We start from the raw sequence: 20,008 nt of genomic DNA, 5'->3' as shown, positions 1-20,008 counted from the left end.
CTGTAATCCTAGCACTCTGGGAGGCTGAGGCGGGCGGATTGTTTGAGCTCAGGAGTTCGAGACCAGCCTGAGCAAGAGCGAGACCCCGTCTCTACTGAAAATAGAAAAAATTAGCTGGGCGTGGTGGCGCGTGCCTCTAGTCCCAGCTACTCGGGAGGCTGAGACAGGAGGATCACCTGAGCCCAGGCGTTCGAGGTTGCTGTGAGCTAGGCTGACGCCACAGCACCCTAGCCCGGGCAACAGAGTGAGACTCTGTCTCAAAAAAAAATAATAAAAAATAATACTTATTATTATTGCTGTCATTAGTATTATTACAAATTGTGTATCCCTTTTTTTTTTCATTTATCATTCTAACTTCAGTAACATTCTTGGAAATGAGGATTTAGGAAGGTGTCTCACCTGGGAGCTCGCTTTGCTCTGTAATCCAAATGGAGTCTTGCCAGCTGCCCTGGGAAATAACCTTGGAGGTCCTTTCCTTGGTGCGCAACAAATATACTAGTGGAGAAAGTGAAGAAGTGAGAAAAAAGCAATTATTACAATTATTTCTTTCCAGAAGAATACCAGCTATAGTATGATAGAAAAAATATATTTGGTCTTTGTCCACAGTTCCTGGCACCGAGCACCTAAAACCTGCGGAATTTCCTGATAGGATTGTCTTTTGTTATTCTTAACAAGCCCCTTTCCATGTACCTGAGTTTATGGAAATTGCAGGCCTCCCCTCCCCACCATAACCTCTGGCATCTGTAATAACCTGTCATTTATTTTCAGGATTCATACGGAAATATTTAACATGTCAGGTATTAGGTTCAAAATGTTAAGAAAAAAAGAAATTAAGAGGATATAGAAAACCATTGGGACAAATGCTGATAATTGCTGAAAGGTGGAAATGGATACATGGGGGCTTATGATACTATTTTTTTCTACTTTTGATATGTCTACAAAATTTCATAATTTTTTTTAAATGGTAGTAACTAGGAATATAAGGACTTAGAAGCAGCACTGTGATGTCAAAGCACAAGGCACTTGTAAGCCTGGGAAAGGGACTCCTGTCCTGCCTAGCAGGGCTGGGCTGGGAGGAATCCTGAAGCATAAACATGAACTAGTAGGAAGGAGAGCTTCCCGGTGTGAACCTGAGAGGGTTGGTACAAGAGGAATGCAGCTGGGTTGGGGAAGGCCAGGTGAGAGGGCAGTGGTGCTCAGACTTTACATTTTGAAATATGTCTCATTTCGGGCCAGGCGCGGTGGCTCACGTCTGTGATCCTAGCACTCTGGGAGGCCGAGGCGGGTGGATCGCTCAAGGTCAGGAGTTCCAGACCAGCCCGAGCAAGAGCGAGACCCCATCTCTACTAAAAACAGAAAGAAATTATCTGGACAACTAAAAATATATAAGAAAAATTAGCCGGGCGTGGTGGCGCATGCCTGTAGTCCCAGCTACTCGGGAGGCTGAGGCAGGAGGATTGCTTGAGCCCAGGAGTTTGAGGTTGTTGTGAGCTAGGCTGACACCATGGCACTCTAGCCAAGGCAACAGAGCCAGACTCTGTCTCAAAAAAGAATAAAAAATAAAAGGCGGTGTTATGTCTGAAAGATTGAAGACCACTGATGTAGCTAAGATTTTTAAGAAGAGTCATGATCTGATGTAGAAAGGTCTCTGCTGGCAATGTAGAAAACAAATTTGAGGCCAATCTGAGTAGAAGGAGCAAGATTGGCTAGGAAGCGAGTACAGTGCTTTCTGTGGGACACCATGAGGCTCTGAACTCTGTTGGGGAGATGTGGATGGAGAGGAGAGGGCTGATTGGGGATATTTTAGGAGACAGGATTGAGGGTAAAAGACAGGAAAGTATCCAAGACAAGGCCTAGGCTTCAGGCATCAGGAAGAATCCTACCTTTCCCCAGGAGAGGGAACACGGGAAGGTGACTGTTACTGGGAAGAAGACTGCAGAGTTTGTGATGCCTGGGTGTGTGGTGTCTTTTTGGGTCTTCCGGATTCCGAGTGCTCAGTAGATGCCGCGAAAGTTCATAGAAAAGGAGTAAAGTTAGTGGAAAGTAGCACATAGTTTTGCACGAAGTATCTCACTGAATATGTGTTAGATGATGAGTGGAAACTTAGGCTATGCCTTCAGTTTGACCAACATTACTGAATGCACACAATGTCCCCTGCCTTCCGCTAGGTTCTGCAGGTACAAGCTAAGAAGCAGTGCCTGACCCCAAAATGCTCTTTCCATGCTGAGATAGTGATCTGAATGAAGGGTCAATGGGGCCCAGAAGAGGGAAGGGTATCTAGGATTTGGGCAGGCAAATGGGATGGGGAAGACATTCTAGGTAAGGGGAATCACAGAAGCCAAGACCCGGACAGAGTTGGGCTCAGAGTGGAGCGTGGGAGGGCCGGAGCAGGCCTGGCCGTCCGGTATGAAAGGCAGTGGGGAGGAGGGCCGGTTCTGTCTCTGTCTGTGCAAACAGGACCTCCGGGAGCTCGAATTTTCAGAAAAACCACAGGCTGTCTGGGCTTGCCCAGCGGCTGGGACAGTATGACTGAGCGAGGAGGAGTCAATAACAGCAGGGATTAAGCCATCAGAAGAAAGAGGAGCTGGCACCGTAAGGGGAACAAATGACAGTTCTGAATGCGTGGAAGCGGGAGCCATAGCTTTCTCAGGCAGCCGTCCAGTTTCTGAAGCACCACCCAGAATATCACCCGGGCCACGTTACAGTTTGTTAAGAACCCACCGAGCTCCAAAACGGCGCTCTGGTTTCTCACGGGTGCTGTGCGGTCTGCAGTAGGCTGTGTTTTCACCGTGGATTCTTCCCTGGCGCGCACACAACCCACGCCTGCTGAACGCAGGTGAGTAGACGAAGCCCTGCTCCCCAGACACAGTCCGTAAAGGCTGTTCCGAGAATGGAGAAGCCCTTCACCAGCATTAAGTGACACTCCCCGTCCGCAGCCCCCGGGCTGTGTCTCTTGGCAGGTCTGGGCAGGAGTGGATCTCCAGTGAGAAATGTGTGTGAGGACAGGCCGGCTGGAGACGTGCAGAAGAGAATTTTTCCCTCCCAAGGGGAAATGTCTGGCCTGGCCGGAGACTGTGCAGTGCCCGGCCTCTACGGATGGCCCTGGAAACACGCACACTCCCCAGGACTGCCCAGGGCTCTGCCCGGACTGATTCTACTGACTTGGCTTCCAAGGTTCCTGAACCGGCTGTGGAAAGCCCTTCCCTTCCCCTTGGGTGGGAGCAGGCAGTCGCTGTGCGTGATCCCACTCTGCATTATTTACAAGTCCCCGATAGCTGGCTCTTGGAGGTGATGTGTTCAGGCCACACGAGAGCACACCTGTCCCCTGGGAGGGGGAGTGTAACCGGAGCAGGATCTGGGCTTAGCCTCGGACACAATTGAATACACACAGGAGAGGTCAGGGGTGTTCCTCCCAGCAGAGCCCGGACCCACGGCCCCAGGCAGCCCGGGTTACTGTGACAACGCTCTTCTCTGTTACATCTGTGCCGTGCCGCATGCTTTACAAAGCATTTTTACAGAGATGATCTCATTTAATTTTCACAGTCACCTTGCAAGGTAAATATTATTAACTGTCTGTTTTATAAGAGCAGGCTGAGCCTCAGAGAGGTTAAATGGACTTTCTAAATATCCCCCGGCTAGTAAATGCCAGAAACATGAATCAAACCCAGTTCTCTAAACACCATGTCATATCCAGAGTCATCAATGTGTGCGCACGATGATTTCTTTTTTCCAGAAGAGTTCAGCGTTATTGCTATTTTTGTATGGACTCTGGATTCTCCCACTTATGGGCAGACAAGGAGTAGACATCGTACACCAAAAGAATAAGAAAAGCAGTAAAGAGCGGCGTTGGTGGCATAGTGGTGAGCATAGCTGCCTTCCAAGAAAAGCAGTAGAGACACAGCAATGGTAGCTGAAAGATGCTTTCAGTTCAATAAAAAGTACTTATTGCAAGCTCCGATGTGTCTCCAGTACCCTAGGTGCTGGGGATACAGTGATGATAAATGTTTTTCTACCCAAGCATTCGTAATCTGGCAAAGAAACCGTATTCAGGCAACTAACTAATCAGACAATATGGTGAGTGCTATACCAGTTTGGAAACTGCTCCTAGAGGGAATAAGTAAATTAGCTAAGGACACACATGAACTAGTAAGTACAGAAGATGGGATTAAAGGCAGGGCTGGGAGACCACCAGGCCCACGGCCTTGTCTCTCAGGCTCTACTGGCTCCAGGATATCTCCTCAAGGAAGCAGGAAGCCTCAGTTTCCTCATCAATAAAATAGGAATGAAACTATCATCTCCATGAATGATTACGTGAGAGTAAAGGAGACATTTGTACTTGGTGACTAACATATCCCATTTGTGTTAGGAATTGATATCATTCCAGCAAGATGAGCTGACCCCACCGCTGCTTCTGGATCTTTCAGAGACTGCTCCAACCAAAGTAGAACAGAAGTAAAGGTCTGAAAAAGGGCAAAACATATTACAAATTGTCCCTTTAAACCCCTCCCCCGACTCATTTTGGGAATTAAAACCTGAATTCCTGCCCGAGGCCAGTAACCAGAGGGGCAGGAGAACGTCCTTCATTCTTTGTACCCCAGGAGACGGCTCAATGGAATTGTCCGGGCAGAGATCATGAGATTGTCTTCACCAGAGATGCTATAGTTAAACAGCAATAGCCTGAAACTGAGAGCTCCCTTTAAAAGTTCTGTATTTCTGCTTATAGATAGGACAGTCATACTTTAAGACGAGAGTCTACCATCCTCCTCATTTGCCGGTTCTTCGTTCCACTGTGGGGACAGGTACCAAACTTTTGGTAACAAAAATTTTAAAATCCATTTAAATTGGACACAGATTCTGTATCTTTTATCTTCCGCAGCACACAGAATTAAATCCATTTGAAGTGATCTATTCAGGAGCATTCTGGCTGGGATCCACAAACCAGTGCACCACTCAGCCCTGCCCCTGAGTGGCAGGTCTCCAGTCTGTAGCTTGGGAATGGCACGCAGTTAACACTTGCATCTAATACGATTGTTACTAAGAGAATTTTATGTGGTCACTACTACTTGTGAACCATTTAATAGTTACTTTAATTAGGTGCCCCTACTGGTTTGTAATTCAGTTTTCCCTAGCATAGCCCTAAGGGTTGGGCATTTAAGGATGCATTGGATAAATGCTTGTGCAGAACAGCAGAAGGGCAGGCCCAGGTAACAACAGTCACCAGGAGGCCAAACCACACATAAATACAGAAAGATTTTGCTCACTCATTCATTTTAATGTAGTCAGCAACCGTGCATGGAGGGCCTTACCAGGAATGGCCGTCTGCAGAGGTTATGATAGTGAGTTGCAGAGAAGGGCAAGCAAGACCTGCCCCAGGCAGACTAACCTGGAGATTAGCAAAGTGCAGTGACCACAGGCACAGAGGGCAGATTGGCAGGTCCCACTTCTGCCAATCACTAGCTGTGGTTGGTTTAACCACACTCTGCCTTAGTTTCCTCATCTGAAACCCACAGTTGTAATGATTAAACGAGTAGTTAGTATGCATGTAGAACAGTGCTTGACACACATTTACAGCTGCAGAAGTGTTAACCATTATCACTCCAGTGGGTGAGATAGGCGGGAAATAAACAATAATAAAGGTTATAAAGGAAATCAAAAATGGTGTGAGATGGGGAATAACCAAGGTGGAGAGGCGGCAGAAGGAGAAGACCTCTAGCCGGGGGGTAAAGGAACAGCTCTCTGAGCAGTTGACTCAACAGAGCTGAGATGTGCTGGGTGACGGGGCTGGAAGGTGTGGGAGAAGGGAGCAGTCCAGGGAGAAGGAGCAGCATGTCCAAAAGGCCCGAGGTACAAAAGAGGCCATGACAAGGGGCTGGAGCTAGGAGCTAGGAGAAGGTTGGAGTGGCAGGCAAGGTCGTCCCTGTACGGCTTTGCAGGCCACAGCAGAGAGTTCAGATTTTATGTTAAATGCAATGGGTTGAGGGGTTTGGGGTTGAAGGGTTTTATGCAGTGCAGGGCTGTCATCCAATTTACATTTTTTATGGCTCGTCGGAGGACAAGAGTAGGGGTTGTTGTAGATGAGCAGGGAAAGGCAATGGAGATCCGGACCACGTGGTGGCAGTGGGAGAGCTGTCCCAGAGGGAGAATGTGTGGCACGTGGTGGTGGGTAGGACCTCCTGTTGGCAAGGTCAGGAAACGCAAAGAGCTGCCGCACCACAAGCACTGCAGGCAGAGGGTGGGGGCACCAAGACGAGTTCAGGTGCAAGGAGAGCTGGGGCTCTTGCAGCCTCCTCACATGCCTGTGCCTCTGATGACACGCCCCAGAGAGCTGAAGACAGTGCAGCTTCAGGCCTCCGGAGGGCACAGGGCCTGCTGCGCTTGATTCCACCCAAACCCCCAGGCTCCCCATGGGGCTGGCCTGGGCAGCCTGTGACAGATTTGGCTTCACGGAACGCCAGGTGGGAACAGCCCAGGGAGACTTGTTTTCACTGTCCCCAGCTGAGACAGTAGTCTGTTAAACAGGCCCCACGGTGGACAGAACCGATCTCAAACACACAGGAAGAGCAAAGGGCTCGTGGGGAGGGAGAAGTCAAGAAATACTGGAATCAACCCCTGTTCTCCTCCAGCCTCTTCCTCCTCTGCCGGCTTCAGGGAAGGCTCTGTACTTTCCCTGAAAAGAGGATTCTTAACGTACCTACGGAGGAAGCATCCTTCCACTCACTCCTTCAGTAGTTTCTGGGAGCAAGAGGGCTTCTCTCTGTTGACCTAACTCTGTTAAAATAACTAAATACTGAAATAAATGTGAGGCTTGCTCGAATCCGCGAAACCAGCGAGGCCGGAAGAGGCTGGCCCCAAATCAAAGTGTGAGGGTTGCAGCCTCCAGGCTCATAGCTTCTGCATCTCTGCCGGTCCCGTAGCAGTCGGTGAAGGGAGAGTGGGGTTAGGATTTCCAGATTGTCATCTGATGTCAAATTTAGCACAGTAAAACATGTCTGGTGTCACAGATGGACTTGGAGAAAGAGTGAAACTGCACCCTAGTCTCCGCCTGAGCAGTCGGCTCCCGTATTGCAGAAGCATTGGAGTGGCTTGTTTTACCCCAAGCAGGGTAAAGGGGTCCCGTCCAAAATTTGGGCTTGGGTCCCTCACACTTCATGCGAAAGCCCTTCTCAAGCAAAAAAAATATCCTTCTAACCTTTTGGGAATTGGGAGTTGCCTGTTTGCTTGGGTTCTGTGACAAGTGTGGGATTTCTTTTTTTAAAAACTTTCTTTAAACTCAGTGAAGCTTCACTAGAATTCTCTGGCAGTGGTCTCTCAGTCAGGGAGCAGCCAGGCGAGCAGTGCTAGTTCCCCAGGAGCCTGCCTGACTGGCCTCAGTTCTGGAAGGTTCTGCATTTGGAAAAACATTACCTGGGTGGGATCACTGGGCGGCGCTCTATAAATTCTCGTAGTCGGATGGCGGTCATGGTGGATGGGATCTGGAAAAAAAAAAAAAAAAGTATAGCGTGAAGGTCCATATCTCAAATTTATACATATTCCCAGGAGTGAGCTCTCTAGTACCACAAAGTCCATCTTGAAAGAATTCACAGTAAGAAAATCGACATGGCGGAAGGAGTCTCTATATATTCTTCCAGACTATTTAGGGAAAGAAATAAAAGACTAGAAAAGGAGCAAGAAGCAATGGCAAGCATAAGCCAAACACACAGATAAGCTTTTCTTTAAAAACCAAAGGTTGGCTGGGCGCAGTGGCTCACGCCTGTAATCCTAGCACTCTGGAATGCTGAGGCAGGAGGATCCCTTGAGCTCAGCAGTTCGAGACCAGCCTGAGCAAAAGCAAGACCCCGTCTCTACTGAAAATAGAAAAAATTAGCTGGGTGTGGTGGCGCGTGCCTCTAGTCCCAGCTACTGAGGAGGCTGGGGCAGGAGGATCGCTTGAGCCCAGGAGTTTGAGGTTGCTGTGAGCTAGGCTGACTCCACAGCACTCTAGCCCAGGCAACAGAGCAAGAGACTGTCTCAAAAAAAAAATTGTTCAAAAAAAAAAAAACCAAAGGTGCTGTGCTCATCATATCAGTTAGGCAGTCTCTGTTCTCACTTCCTCGTGGGCCTTCCTCCTACATTTCCCAGAGTCCCTCACTACTAGAGTTCTGGGCATGAATTGGAGTCCGGCAGTCAGCGGTACTTGCTTGGGATTTGGAAGGTGGAAACAAGGCAGAAGCCATTTCCTGCTGCTTTGACCTTTTCTACTGGCAAGCAAGGTGGAGAAGCAACCGTGCTTTCTGCAGCAGAATTCCAGCGTCTCAGCTCCATGTCTGTGGGATGTCAAGAAGCAACTGCTTGCAGGCAATGGCTGAGCTCTGTCCCAGGGTTCAAATTCCCAGCTTCCTGAGTGTAGACAGGGAGCTGCAGCGGCAGTGCCAGTGGCATTGGGAATAGGTTCTAGAACTCAGTTGATCTGGAAGCGGCTTCCTGATTTGAGCAGACATAGCTGTGTCATATGACCCAAATAAGTGACTGAGGCAAAAATCTCAATCAATGGAAGTTTGTTAAACCAAACTGAGGATTCGCACAGGAAAAACACGAACCACAGGCAGACCTGTGACTGTTTCTCCAAAAGAGAAGTTGGCAGCTTCAGCATTTAAAGACATACAGAGAGAAAGAAAAAAAAAAGCAGGGGGCAGGGAGTTGGTGAGGAAAAACGGTTACATTCTTGTGAGACCCAGGAAATCTACATTTTACATGAAATAAGGAGAAGGTTAGAAGAGAAAAAGGGAGTGAAGGAAGCATCAGTTATGTAGATGTCCCTGGGTAAGCGAAAGAATGTCGAATCCTGTGTGTCCCCAGTTCTGTTACCTATAAAGATAAACTCATAATTCATTATTAGTTCAGTTTCAGGTGCTAGATGTAGTTACAATTTGCATGTCCTTGCTTATGGGAGGTCAGCAAGGAATTTCCTTAATGAATGATCTGTGGGGCCAGTTCTTCACAGGTGTCTGAGGCCTTTACCTTCTCTTTTGCTTAAGGAGTTGGGGGGTGACCCTGAGATTTTGGTTTTCTTTTTATAGCCAGTGATGGGTTGTTTTTTGTGGAGGTGTTCTAGAAGCTTCCTGGGGGCCCCGCCCAGAGCCTATTCCTCTGGCTCTTCTGATGATTTTATAAGCACCTCATTCTCTGTATTATACCCCGGTCTATTTCCCATACTGACCCTGGACCGAAGCATATACTATGTATTATTTCTAGTCTAAAATGTCATATTACATCTGATTATTTACTGGAGAACAGAGCTTGCCACACGCAAACTACTACATTTAAATATTCGCAGGAGAAAGTCAGGAGTGGGGAGGGAAACCGAGTGGCGGAGGGACAGAGGTGGGAGAGAACTGCACTTGGTACTGTTTACCTTTTGCGTACCTTACCAATCTTGCACTGTGTGTATACGCTATGACAAACGCGGCTAATAGTGCCACAGGAGAACATTGAACTGGGACCTGTGTGACCTGCAGCAAACCATTTCCCCACTCTCTGCACTGATTACAGTACTCTCAGGTGGGTGAAATGAGACAATGATGTGCTGGAATGTTCTGTGACTTTGAAAGCACCTTTGAGAAAGGAGAAATAGGAGTTCCTATTATGAGCATGGATTATGTGTCAGATAATAAGTATTAACTCCTATGAGCCTCCCAGCAGCCCTACAAAGTTTTATCATTATTTTTTTCCCAAGAAAACTGAGGTACTAAGAAGTGCAAGTAACATGTACAAAGTTACCAAGGAACCAGGCTTGGAACCTGTTGGCTCCAGAAACGTTTGCATTGACTGCTATGCTCTATTGAAGCAATCACAAAGCACCCAGACCATCAGCCAAAACAAAACTGGGACTATTCAATAGAAGCAGTAACCAGGAGACAGAAAGGACTGGAAAAAAAGTGTGTGATGCCTCCCTCTCTTCCCTTTTATAGTCAAATCTTAACTCCTTGCCCACAAACTAGCCAGCTGCTTAATTTCGCCTGTGAGTGTGTTTTTCAAAGCAACTAGACACTTTTCAATAGCACTACATTAGAACAGAATGGTTGGTTATCCAACCAAGCCTGTTCGTTATATAATGTACTTTTACTTTTTAATGTATTTTTACTGTTGTGATTATCAAAAAAAGAAAGAACAAGCGGACAAAAGAGAAAATCTGGGTGAACACAGTTGAGCTCTTGCTTAATTGGATGCCACAAACGCAGAAAGCTTTGTGACTATAGAGATTTTACTTCACCAGAAGTGATATGCTGGAGAGAGGAATGCAAGGTATTCAGGACCTTTGAGCTCATAACAAAGACAAGCCCAGCTCTGCCTTTGATGAGCATGATTGCTCAGTGCCTAGAAATTCTGAATCAGCCTCCTAGGGACTAAATAGATCATGGGTTGTCATGCTTTGGCCTGAGCTCCCAAAACAATCACAGGGCCTAGTCTGCGAGTGGTTACAGACCCTTAGAGAATTTCCTCTACTTATATAAGGGATACCAAATCACACTTTGTGTCATTAGTTATCTCTTGGACACATAAGAAAATGTAGTTCCCAGTAAGATGTATGAGTACTTTTTATTTTAGTCAATCTTAAAAAATGTAGCCACAGACCAAATCTGAATGTGGTAACTTAAGTATCAACATATGGTAAACTTATCATTATTTCCATATCCACAGCCAATACTATACAACCGTTGTTCTCAGTACCAGCAACAATGTAACTTTCATCTCCCTTAAAATACATAATTTTTTAGTTGCCTTAATAGAAGATTCTCACTCAGATGTGCCCCAAGTAAAATTCTTCCAGAGCAAACAAGAGTTCAATTTGTACCCTTATCCTAATGTTCAATTTCAAATTAATCCTAGGATACTTTTGGGGTTTTTTTTGTTTGTTTGTTTTTTGAGCCAGGGTCTCTCTCTCTGTCCCCTGGGGCTAAAGTGTAATGGTGTCATCCTAGCTCACATCAACCTCAAACTCCTGGGCTCAAGCGATCCTCCTGCCTCAGCCCCTCTCTCCTGCCTCCCCCGCCTAGTTGCTGGAACTACAGGTATGCGTCCACAATGCCTGGCTGATTTCTCTATTTTTAGTAGAAACTGGGTCTTGCTCTTGCTCAGGCTGGTCTCAAACTCCTGAGCTCAAGCAATCCTCCTACCTCAGCCTCCCAGAGTGCTAGGACTACAGGAGTGTGCCCAGCAGTTTTCATTTAACAATGTATCATGAAACTCATCCCACATTGCTACAGAGTATTCTTGATTCTAATATTTAATGTTCTTTTGCATGTTTGGTGAGAACCACCCATCACCCTATTTAAAACAGGAACCCCCCCAAAATAAACTAAGCTAAACTAAGATACAATAGGACCCCACTCCACCCCGACTCCTGAATCCTCATTCCTGTCTATGCTTTATTTTTCTCCAAAACACTAACCACCATTTGCCATACTCTACGCTTACTTATGAGTCTTGTTTATGTTTGTCGGCCCCTCCCCCCAATAGAAATAATCTCCATGAAGGCAGGGAGATTTGTCTGTTTTGTTCATTGCTGTAAGTCAAAGATAATAAATGGCGTATGGGAGACATTTAATACGTATTTATTGAATTACTGAATGAGTTATAATTTATGAAACCCAACTCTCTAATTTTGGACATTTTGGTCATGCTGAACATCTCTATGAATATATTTAATTCTATTGAATTTCTTTCTTTCTTTTTTTTTTTTTTTTTTGAGACAGAGTCTCACTCTGTTGCCCGGGCTAGAGTGCCGTGGCGTCATCCTAGCTCACAGCAACCTCAAACTCCTGGGCTCAAGCAATCCTTCTGTCTCAGCCTCCCGAGTAGCTGGGACTACAGGCATGAGCCACCGCGCCCGGCTATTGAATTTGGCTATTGAATTTATTTCTTAAGCTACATTCCTTAGAATGAGTCAAGGCTTAGATGTCTTCACTGACTCTTACTTAGGAGGATTTTAGCCACTTCCGTTGATTAATGTTGGTCCCTAAACCATTGAGCTTAGACTCCCAGTGCACAGAAATTAAAATTTAATAATAGAACTTTTTATTATGCTTGTGTTCAAGAGATAAACCAAGATAAATAAATTTAAAATGTACATTGCAACTAACTTCCTCAAAGTTAGTGTTCAACATGCTAACTTCAGGAAAAATAGGTAAGATTTATTTTGTCAACTTTCTCAGCAAGTTTTTGCTATTATATAATATAGTTTGGATTAAACCAGATTCCTACAACATACAATAACAGAGTGAAAGACCTAATAAAATCCTCCTGTTCCTGGTGAAATTTCTCAGTAAACTATTAGGGAACTTTCTCAACCTGATAAAGAACATCTACAGAAACCCATAGCTAACATTATATTACACATAATGGTGAAAGACTAATGCTTTCTAGTCCTTGCCAGTCCAATAAGGCAAGAAAAGGAAATAAAAAGTATACAGATGGGTAAGGAAGAAAATTATACCTATTTGCAAATGACAGAATTATTCATGTGGAAAATCTCAAGAAATCTACAAATAAACTACTCCTAAAACTAACAACTATGGTTAGCAAGATCACAGGATACAAGATCAACATGTAAAAAAAACTCATCTTTCTATACTATAAATAAAAAATTGAAACTGAAATTTAAAACACTACTATTTAAAATTGCTTAAAAAATGAAATATCATGTAAAAATCTTACAAGATGCACAGGATCTGTATGCTGAAAACCACAAAATGCTGATTAAAGAAATCAAAGATGACCTGAGAGATATATTATGTTCATGGATTGGAAGGCTCAACATAATAAAGATAAAAATTCTCTCTAAATTGATCTGGTTTATCTTATCAAAATCCCAGCAGGATTTTTTGTAGATATACACAAGTTTATTTTAAAATGTATTTGGAAATGCAAGGGAATTAAAATAGCTAAAACAATTTTTGAAAAAGAGCAACTACCCTCTGATAGAAGGAGAGGTGGGAAAGAACCTCAGCTGACACCCAGTATCTACCAGACGTTTCACTTATGATTTCATTCAGTCCTCGAAAGAATCCTGCATGTTGTTCCTTATTATTCCTTTTTCTTTTTTCTTTTTTTTTGAGACAGGGTCTTGCTCTGTCGTCCAGGCTAGAGTGCAGTGGCATCATCATAGCTCAAACTCCTGGGCTCAAGTGATTCACCTTCAGCCTCTCAAGTAGGTGGGACTATAGGCTTGTGCCACCATGCCCAGCTAATTTTTTAAATTTTTTGTAGAGACAGGGTCTGGTTATTTTGCCTAGGCTGGACTTGAACTCCTGGCCCCAAGCGATCCTCCTGCCTCGGCCACCCAAAGTGCTAGGATTACAGGCGTGAGCTACTGCACCCAGCCTGTTATTACTCTTAATCTGTAGAATATGTTAAATAACATGTTTAAGTTCACACAGCCAGGTCTATCTGACTCCAACGCCCAAGCTCCTTCTACTGTAGCACCACTGATTCATTGATTCATTCAACAAATATTTATTGACCAACCACCCAGGCCTGATGCTGTCAGGAACTAGGGGGAAAGGATTTAGCAAAAGATACATGATTTCCCTGTCATGTTGCTTACAATCTGATGGAAAAGATGAAGTCGGACATTAATCGTAGAGCCACACAAGTGAATACAAAATCAAAGCACAGCAACTGCTAAAACAGGATCCTTTGGCACCAAGTTACTTTTCAGACAGTTGGGTGGCTGGTTGTCCCCTCTCTTCTTTCAGAGTTCTACAGGAAAAGGCTCTAAGAGCAAATAAGTCACATTTGCTGCACAATACTTGGACATTTTCCCTGATATGAAGCATCTGAGAAGCTTTTTTCAAAAAGATGGGTGTTCTGAGGATTTGGTTGAAAAGATATTTTAAAAAATTGGCATCTATTTTTATGGTAGGAACCAATTTAAAATAACATTGTTAAACCAAAGGTTGGGTGTTCCCTGTGCAATGTCAAGTGGAGCTAGTAGCGATTACCTGGTAAATTTAATCAACTCATGGGCCCAAACTAAATAATAACCAGCAAGTTATCAATTGATCTGTCCAGAGAAGGGGCAGAGGCAGGTTATTAGAGTCAGGGTCCCAAGACTGTTTCTTTTTTTTTTTTTTTTTTTTTTATGTGGGGGAAGCATGGGGGGAGAGACACTAAGACTTTGATGTTATTTATCTAGTAAGATTTGGAAAATTCAGGGAGTCATTGGAAAATTCTGGAATAAGAGTATGGCTTTTTTTTTTTTTTTTAATTTTTTTTTTTTAAGTCTCACTATGTTGCCTAGGCTGGCCTTGAACTCCTGGGCTCAAGTGATCCTCCTGCCTCAACCTCTAGAGTAGCTGGGACTACAGTTGCATGCTACGTTGCCTGGCTTAGTGGCATTTTAAAATGAATGCACTTTTTCTTGGAAGTGTCAGATCAGTGCCCATGGCATTGATGGAAGTTCAGCCCCTGGGGAAAGCCATACCCTAGTGATCTGATGGTACATGGGTTGGGTGCTTCTCTGAATTGACATAATTGAGCCAAGTGTGGTGGTTCACACCTGTAATTTCAGCACTTTCGGAGGCCGAGGCAGGAGGATTGCTTGAGGTCAGGAGTTCGAGACCAGCCTGGGCAAAATAGCGAGATCCCATCGCTACTAAAATTTAAACAATTAACCCAGTGTGGCAGTGACTGAAGTCCCAGCTACTTGGGAGGCTGAGGCAGGAGGCTTGCTTGAGCCCAGGTGTTCAAGTTTGAGGCTACAGTGAGCTATAATTGCACCTCTGCACTCCAGCTTGGGTGATAGAGCAAGACTCTGTCTCAAATAAATAAATGAATAAAAAGGAATTGGCATAACTGACACGACCCAACTGGCTAAGACCATGACAGCAGCTTCGTTGACTGCAGGACTCTTCCGTAGCTGCGATGTCTGCTCCCAGCTGCCTTTGAGCATGTGCGTGGCAAGAGGATGTTTAGAAGAGGGTTTCACAACTGGTTATTTTGACAGTCTCTTATTACTTCTGTTTCCTCAGGAAGCCAGTCCTCTCAGTTGAGAAAGATTGGTTCCCCGCTCCGCCCATGCTCACCAGTGCTCTTGTGAATTCTGCTGCCCGGATGCCTCTCCCTTTCTCCTCCTCTAGTCTACAGTCCACCCATCCTTCAGGGCCGTCTTCAAGTCCTATATAAAGACCCCTACAAGGCCTTTCTTCTCACTTCCAAATGATCCATTTCCTGCCTCTGAATTCCCAGAGCCCTTGATAAATTCTACTATGCATTTTATTTCTTTTCTTTTTATTCATTTTTGTTTTTTGCCTGTAATCCCAACACTTTGGAACTACTATGCATTTTAGTTCTGAATCCTTTCCTCTTTGGTTTGTTGGTTTCTCAATTAATTTATTCATCGTATTATTACTATTTAAGAAAATATTTAATGAGTGACAACTCTGCACTGGGCCTTGGATGAGGCTCTAGAAATTCTTCAACAACAAGATATCCATTTCATATATACCTTGCCTCTTCAGCTAAAATGTAAGCTCCTAGATGTTGGGGACCATATTGTTTTGGTGGCCACTATCTTCACTCTCCTTGTCCTTCTCCTATCTCATTGTGTGACAAAATGTTCCCCATCCGAGAAGTGCTTGATGCATACTTTGGAATGAATGAATAAATGAAAGACTCAATCACTCAGCCAACTAGGTAACCTGGTAATTTAGTTAACAGGTTTTTTTTTTTTTTTATTTCAGCATATTACAGGGGTACAAATGTTTAGGTTACATATATTGCCTTTGCCCCGCCTGAGTCAGAGCCTCAAGCGTGTCCATTCCCGAGATGGTGCGCATCACACCCATTAGTTATGAAGTTAATAGTTTTAAAACTTTGGTCTTATAGAAAAATTAGCCAGGCGTGGTGGCACATGTCTGTAGTCCCAGCTACTCGGGAGGCTGAGGCAGGAGGATCGCTTGAGCCCAGGAGTTTGAGGTTGCTGTGAGCTAGGCTGATGCCACGGGACTCTAGCTCGGGCGACAGAGCAAGACTCTGTCTCAAAAACAAAAAACAAACAAAAAAACCCTTTGGTCTTCTTGTATCATAGGGAACCAGATATCTATATCTGTACCTCATTTCTAAAAAAAAAAAAAAAAAAAAAGTTGAGCTAAGACTTTTGCAATAATTCAAAGTTGAGAGGGATGAGAATTCACTTCCTAAAAGAAACTTTGGCTTGACAAAGAGTTTTGCCACCAAGTTTTCTTAAATTGTGAGTTCCTGTCTCTAGAACACTCAAAACGCAATTAACTACGTAGCAATACTACATTCAGTGAGAAGAGAGCGGCAGCTGCAGTTACAAACATGCTGGGCGTTACCTGCTTGGGCTGCAGTGGGTAGAACCTCCTTGTTCTTAAAAGCAGTCCTCTGAGGACCGCAGTTATCTCAGCCTCCTGGTGTGGATGTATCGCAGGGGCACACGGCAGAGTTGTGGGACCTGGTCGCTTTACATCATTCAAAGGGTATTGTGATGCACTGTGGGTTAGAAAGTTTTGCTAGGCAATGGCTTTCAGGTTTTGGGCTTACAAAAAGTAGAGATTTTTTGGTCTCTGTGGAGATCCCAGCTACATATGTAGGAAAGGGCAAAAGTTAGGGTGAAAAGGAAAATCATGCAGGCAAATAATCCGGACTATCGAATGATTAGAACTTTCTTTTCTAAAAAAGATTGTTCTGAGGACAACATAAGGTCAAAGATCTGGGTGGTGCTGTACTGGGAGGCCTGGAAGCATTCAGTATCTGGCCCGTAGTTACAGAGGCCATAAAGGAAAGACAGGCTCTGAACCCAGGTCTGTGTGACCTCCAAGTCCCTTCCTCTGTGGAGCGTGCTTCAGGCTGCGTGGAGCGTAGTGGGAAGAACGTGGCTGGGAAGACCCGGGTTAGAGCCCTGGCTTTGCACAGGGCAGCTCCCTCCCTGCGGGTGTGTTTGATCTCTCTGTGCTCTGCTTCCTCCACCCACAGCATCATGCCCTCCTGTGCCCACCAGCCGGAGATCATTGCCCCATAGCCCAGGCATCCTGCTCTGTGGTTTCCTGTCTTGTAGGCTCATGTGATGTGATGACTGAGTCATGTGGGAGCAAACTCCGGGAGGATTTTATTGGGGAACAGAGTAGGCAATGTTGGGGAGGTTCCCCCAGAGGGAGAGGACACTTAAGGTGGCCATAAACCCTACCCGCCCCTTGCCTGTGGGCCTGTGGTTCTCCTCCCCTCCCATCTCCGTTGGCCCCAACGCAGCCCTTTGTCCCTGGATTGGGTGACTCAGCACTTGCAGGGAGAACCGTCTGAGGCTGAGGTTGCCAGAGGAAACCAAACAATTCTTATTTACCAAACTGTCAAAATCCTATCATTGCAATTAAGGAGATAGGCAATTAACTGTGTCTTAATTACAGCAGCTGCCACTTCTTCTGAATGCTGTAATTTACAGAGAGAATGGGAGGAGACTTTACATTAATGTGTGTCTTTAAACAACGAAAAACATTGATGGAACCCAGAGAAGACTGTCAGCGGTGGTGTGAGGCCCCTCCTGAGAAGAGACATTGTCATGGATGTGCTTACAGAACACCATGGTTTCTTCCTTTGCCTTTGTTGCCTAATGGCTGCATTCGGTAACAAATGCCACAATGACATTACATATCCTATTTCGTACACAATACAATTTAATGATTTCAACAGCAATATCATCTGTGAAACCCTCTGCAATTGTCATCTCAGTTTTGTTGGATTTTTTTTAAAACTCAGTTTTGTTTTTTTTTTTTTTTTGAGACAGAGTCTCACTCTCTTGCCTGGGGCCAGTGCTGTGGCATCAGCCTAGCTCACAGCAACCTCAAACTCCTGGGCTCAAGCAATCCTTCTGCCTCAGCCTCCTGAGTAGCTGGGACCACAGGCATGCGCCACCATGCCCGGCTAATTTTTTCTACATATATTTTTAGCTGTCCAATTAATTTCTTTCCATTTTTTGGTAGAGACGGGGGTCTCGCTCTTGCTCAGGCTGGTTTCAAACTCCTGAGCTCAGAATGATCCGCCCACCTCGGCCTCCCAGAGTGCTAGGATTACAGGCGTGAGCCACCACACCCGGCCTAAAACTCAGTTTTAAACAATGAGTCTGGGCTCACAGACAGAGAAACAAGGTTTACTTTTTTTTCTTTTTTTGAAATGGGATCTCACTATGTTGCCCAGGCTGGAAATAAGCTTTTAAATGCAGGAATTTAAAGGGTAGTGAGATTTGCATCTGTGCAACTACTCTTTCAGGTAGGTTTTCTCATCACACTTTCTATATGAGGAAACTGAGGATCAGAGAAACTAAGAAACTTGTTCAGGGACACACAGCAAGCTATGAAGTGGCCAAGGTGATTTCAAGCCCAGGTGTGACTGCAGAGTTTGCTTTTCCCCCAAAGGTTGGCTGGCCACAGGGGGTGCAAGGTACCATAGTGAGGGACCCCAAACAGGGGAGAGGACAGAGCCATGGCAAATCCAGGAGGAGCAGCACTTAGAAGTAACCGTGTGGGTCGGCCGCGGTGGCTCACGCCTGTAATCCTAGCACTCTGGGAGGCCGAGGCTGGTGGATCGCTCAAGGTCAGGAGTTTGAGACCAGCCTTAGCAAGAGCGAGACCCTGTCTCTACTAAAAAATAGAAAGAAATGATCTGGACAACTAGAAGTAACCGTGTGGCAGGAGAGGCGGCTGGCAGGTCGGGGCCCAGACTCAGCTGCTGCCTGGAGCTATGCCTCAGTCCCTGGGAAGCTGCAGGTGGAACAGTAATAACATAAAGCTTTCCCACCAGCCTGACCGGGCTTCAAACCCCTGTCCTCCACTTCCCAGCCAGGGGCCCATGGGAAATGTCCTTATTGTCTCGGGGCTTCGATAGCTTCAATGCTCCTCATTTGTATATTGCGGATTGGATCAGCCTTGCACAACCGCTATAACATATATAAAGGGAGGGATGGGAGGTGCTGGCGGTGACCAGAAAAAGGTCTAATGGGGGTGGGGAACCTGCAGCTTTGGGGTCACATGTGACCTTCTGGATCCTCGAGTGCGGCCTTTTGACTGAATCCGAATTTTACAGAACAAATCCTTTTATTAAAAGGGGTGCAACAGAGAAAGATGAAGGTTTTCTTGCCTCCTTTGGTGCTTAAAAAAGAACGATCTTGAAATCAGAAGGCCACAGGTTCCCCACCCTTGCTGGGATCCTGGAGAATCGAGTTCAAGGTTGTCAAAGGCCTTTTGCTTTGGATCAGAACAAATCCAGGACCCGTGCAGACTAAATGGCTTAGCTGTGGGGCTGGGCCAGCTCCAAGCTTAGGGCGCCAGCTGGGTGGCCTGGGCCTCGGCTTTCCCTGGGCAAGTCCTCGCTTCTCAGTCCTTGGACTCGCTGTTCTGGCACCTGCAGGGAGATTACAACTGCCTGGATCAGAGGACTAAGTGAGGGTGCGGCTCAGTGTCCCCAAGGCCCTCCACCTGAGGCTGGTTCTCTTGGGACAATCTCTTCTCTTGTCTGATAGAACTTTGATCTCTTTTCCTGAAAAACATTAGAGTTTTCAATGCAATTCATTAATTTAGAGATAAAATTCCGTAACAGTAAAGTAGATGCCTGTAAGTACCTTCACAAGAGAGTTGAATGCAACCTGAGAGTTACCTGGTCCCCTGCGTCAGTACAAATGGGACCAGCCCGGGGAGACGGGGCCTGCCCTCCTGCCATCTCTTGCCCTCCTCTTTGCTCCTCTGACCAAAGCCAGCGTGCAGGAAAGAAGCTTATATTAGTCGTCTGGATCCTAAAGGAATCCCAGGTTTGTGTAGCCTCTCCCAGGGCGATGTGCATTTTAGCTGAACTGAGCGGAAGTGGCTGGTGACCACAGCTGGGGGCGGGGGCGGGGGCGAGGCGGGCGGTGAAAGCTGAATGACGATGAGCGCCCCCGTGGGTTCCCTCGTGGGCGTGGACGTGGGCCGGTGGCGTGTCTCTGTCCTGCCACGGAAAAGAGGCGGGGCCGGGGGTCAGCAGC

At 45.8% G+C, this 20,008-nt stretch overlaps 1 protein-coding gene across 3 annotated transcripts in view; it reads right to left on the bottom strand.

Annotated features, from left to right (window-relative positions):
• The window catches only part of LOC105810399 (chromosome unknown open reading frame, human C1orf100), a 23,886-nt gene extending 7,492 nt beyond the window's left edge, over nucleotides 1–16,394 (bottom strand). For 2 of the 3 annotated variants that reach the window (XM_012644384.1, XM_012644385.1), the window contains exons 1-3: nucleotides 16,335–16,394; nucleotides 7,405–7,472; nucleotides 400–495 (exon numbers count right to left, since the gene is read on the bottom strand). In XM_012644384.1, the coding sequence (XP_012499838.1) occupies nucleotides 400–495; nucleotides 7,405–7,460 (152 nt within the window). In that variant the 5' untranslated portion in view covers nucleotides 7,461–7,472; nucleotides 16,335–16,394. Of the gene's footprint in view, nucleotides 1–399; nucleotides 496–7,404; nucleotides 7,473–16,334 lie in introns of those variants that run through there. The other variant, XM_012644386.1, reaches the window with a different exon arrangement.
• Nucleotides 16,395–20,008: the final 3,614 nt, after the last annotated feature.

The sequence above is a fragment of the Propithecus coquereli genome, unplaced genomic scaffold (assembly GCF_000956105.1).
Source record: "Propithecus coquereli isolate 6110/MARCELLA unplaced genomic scaffold, Pcoq_1.0 Scaffold210, whole genome shotgun sequence".
Taxonomy (NCBI): Eukaryota; Metazoa; Chordata; class Mammalia; order Primates; family Indriidae; genus Propithecus; species Propithecus coquereli.
This window is presented reverse-complemented; position numbering and strand designations above follow the sequence as displayed.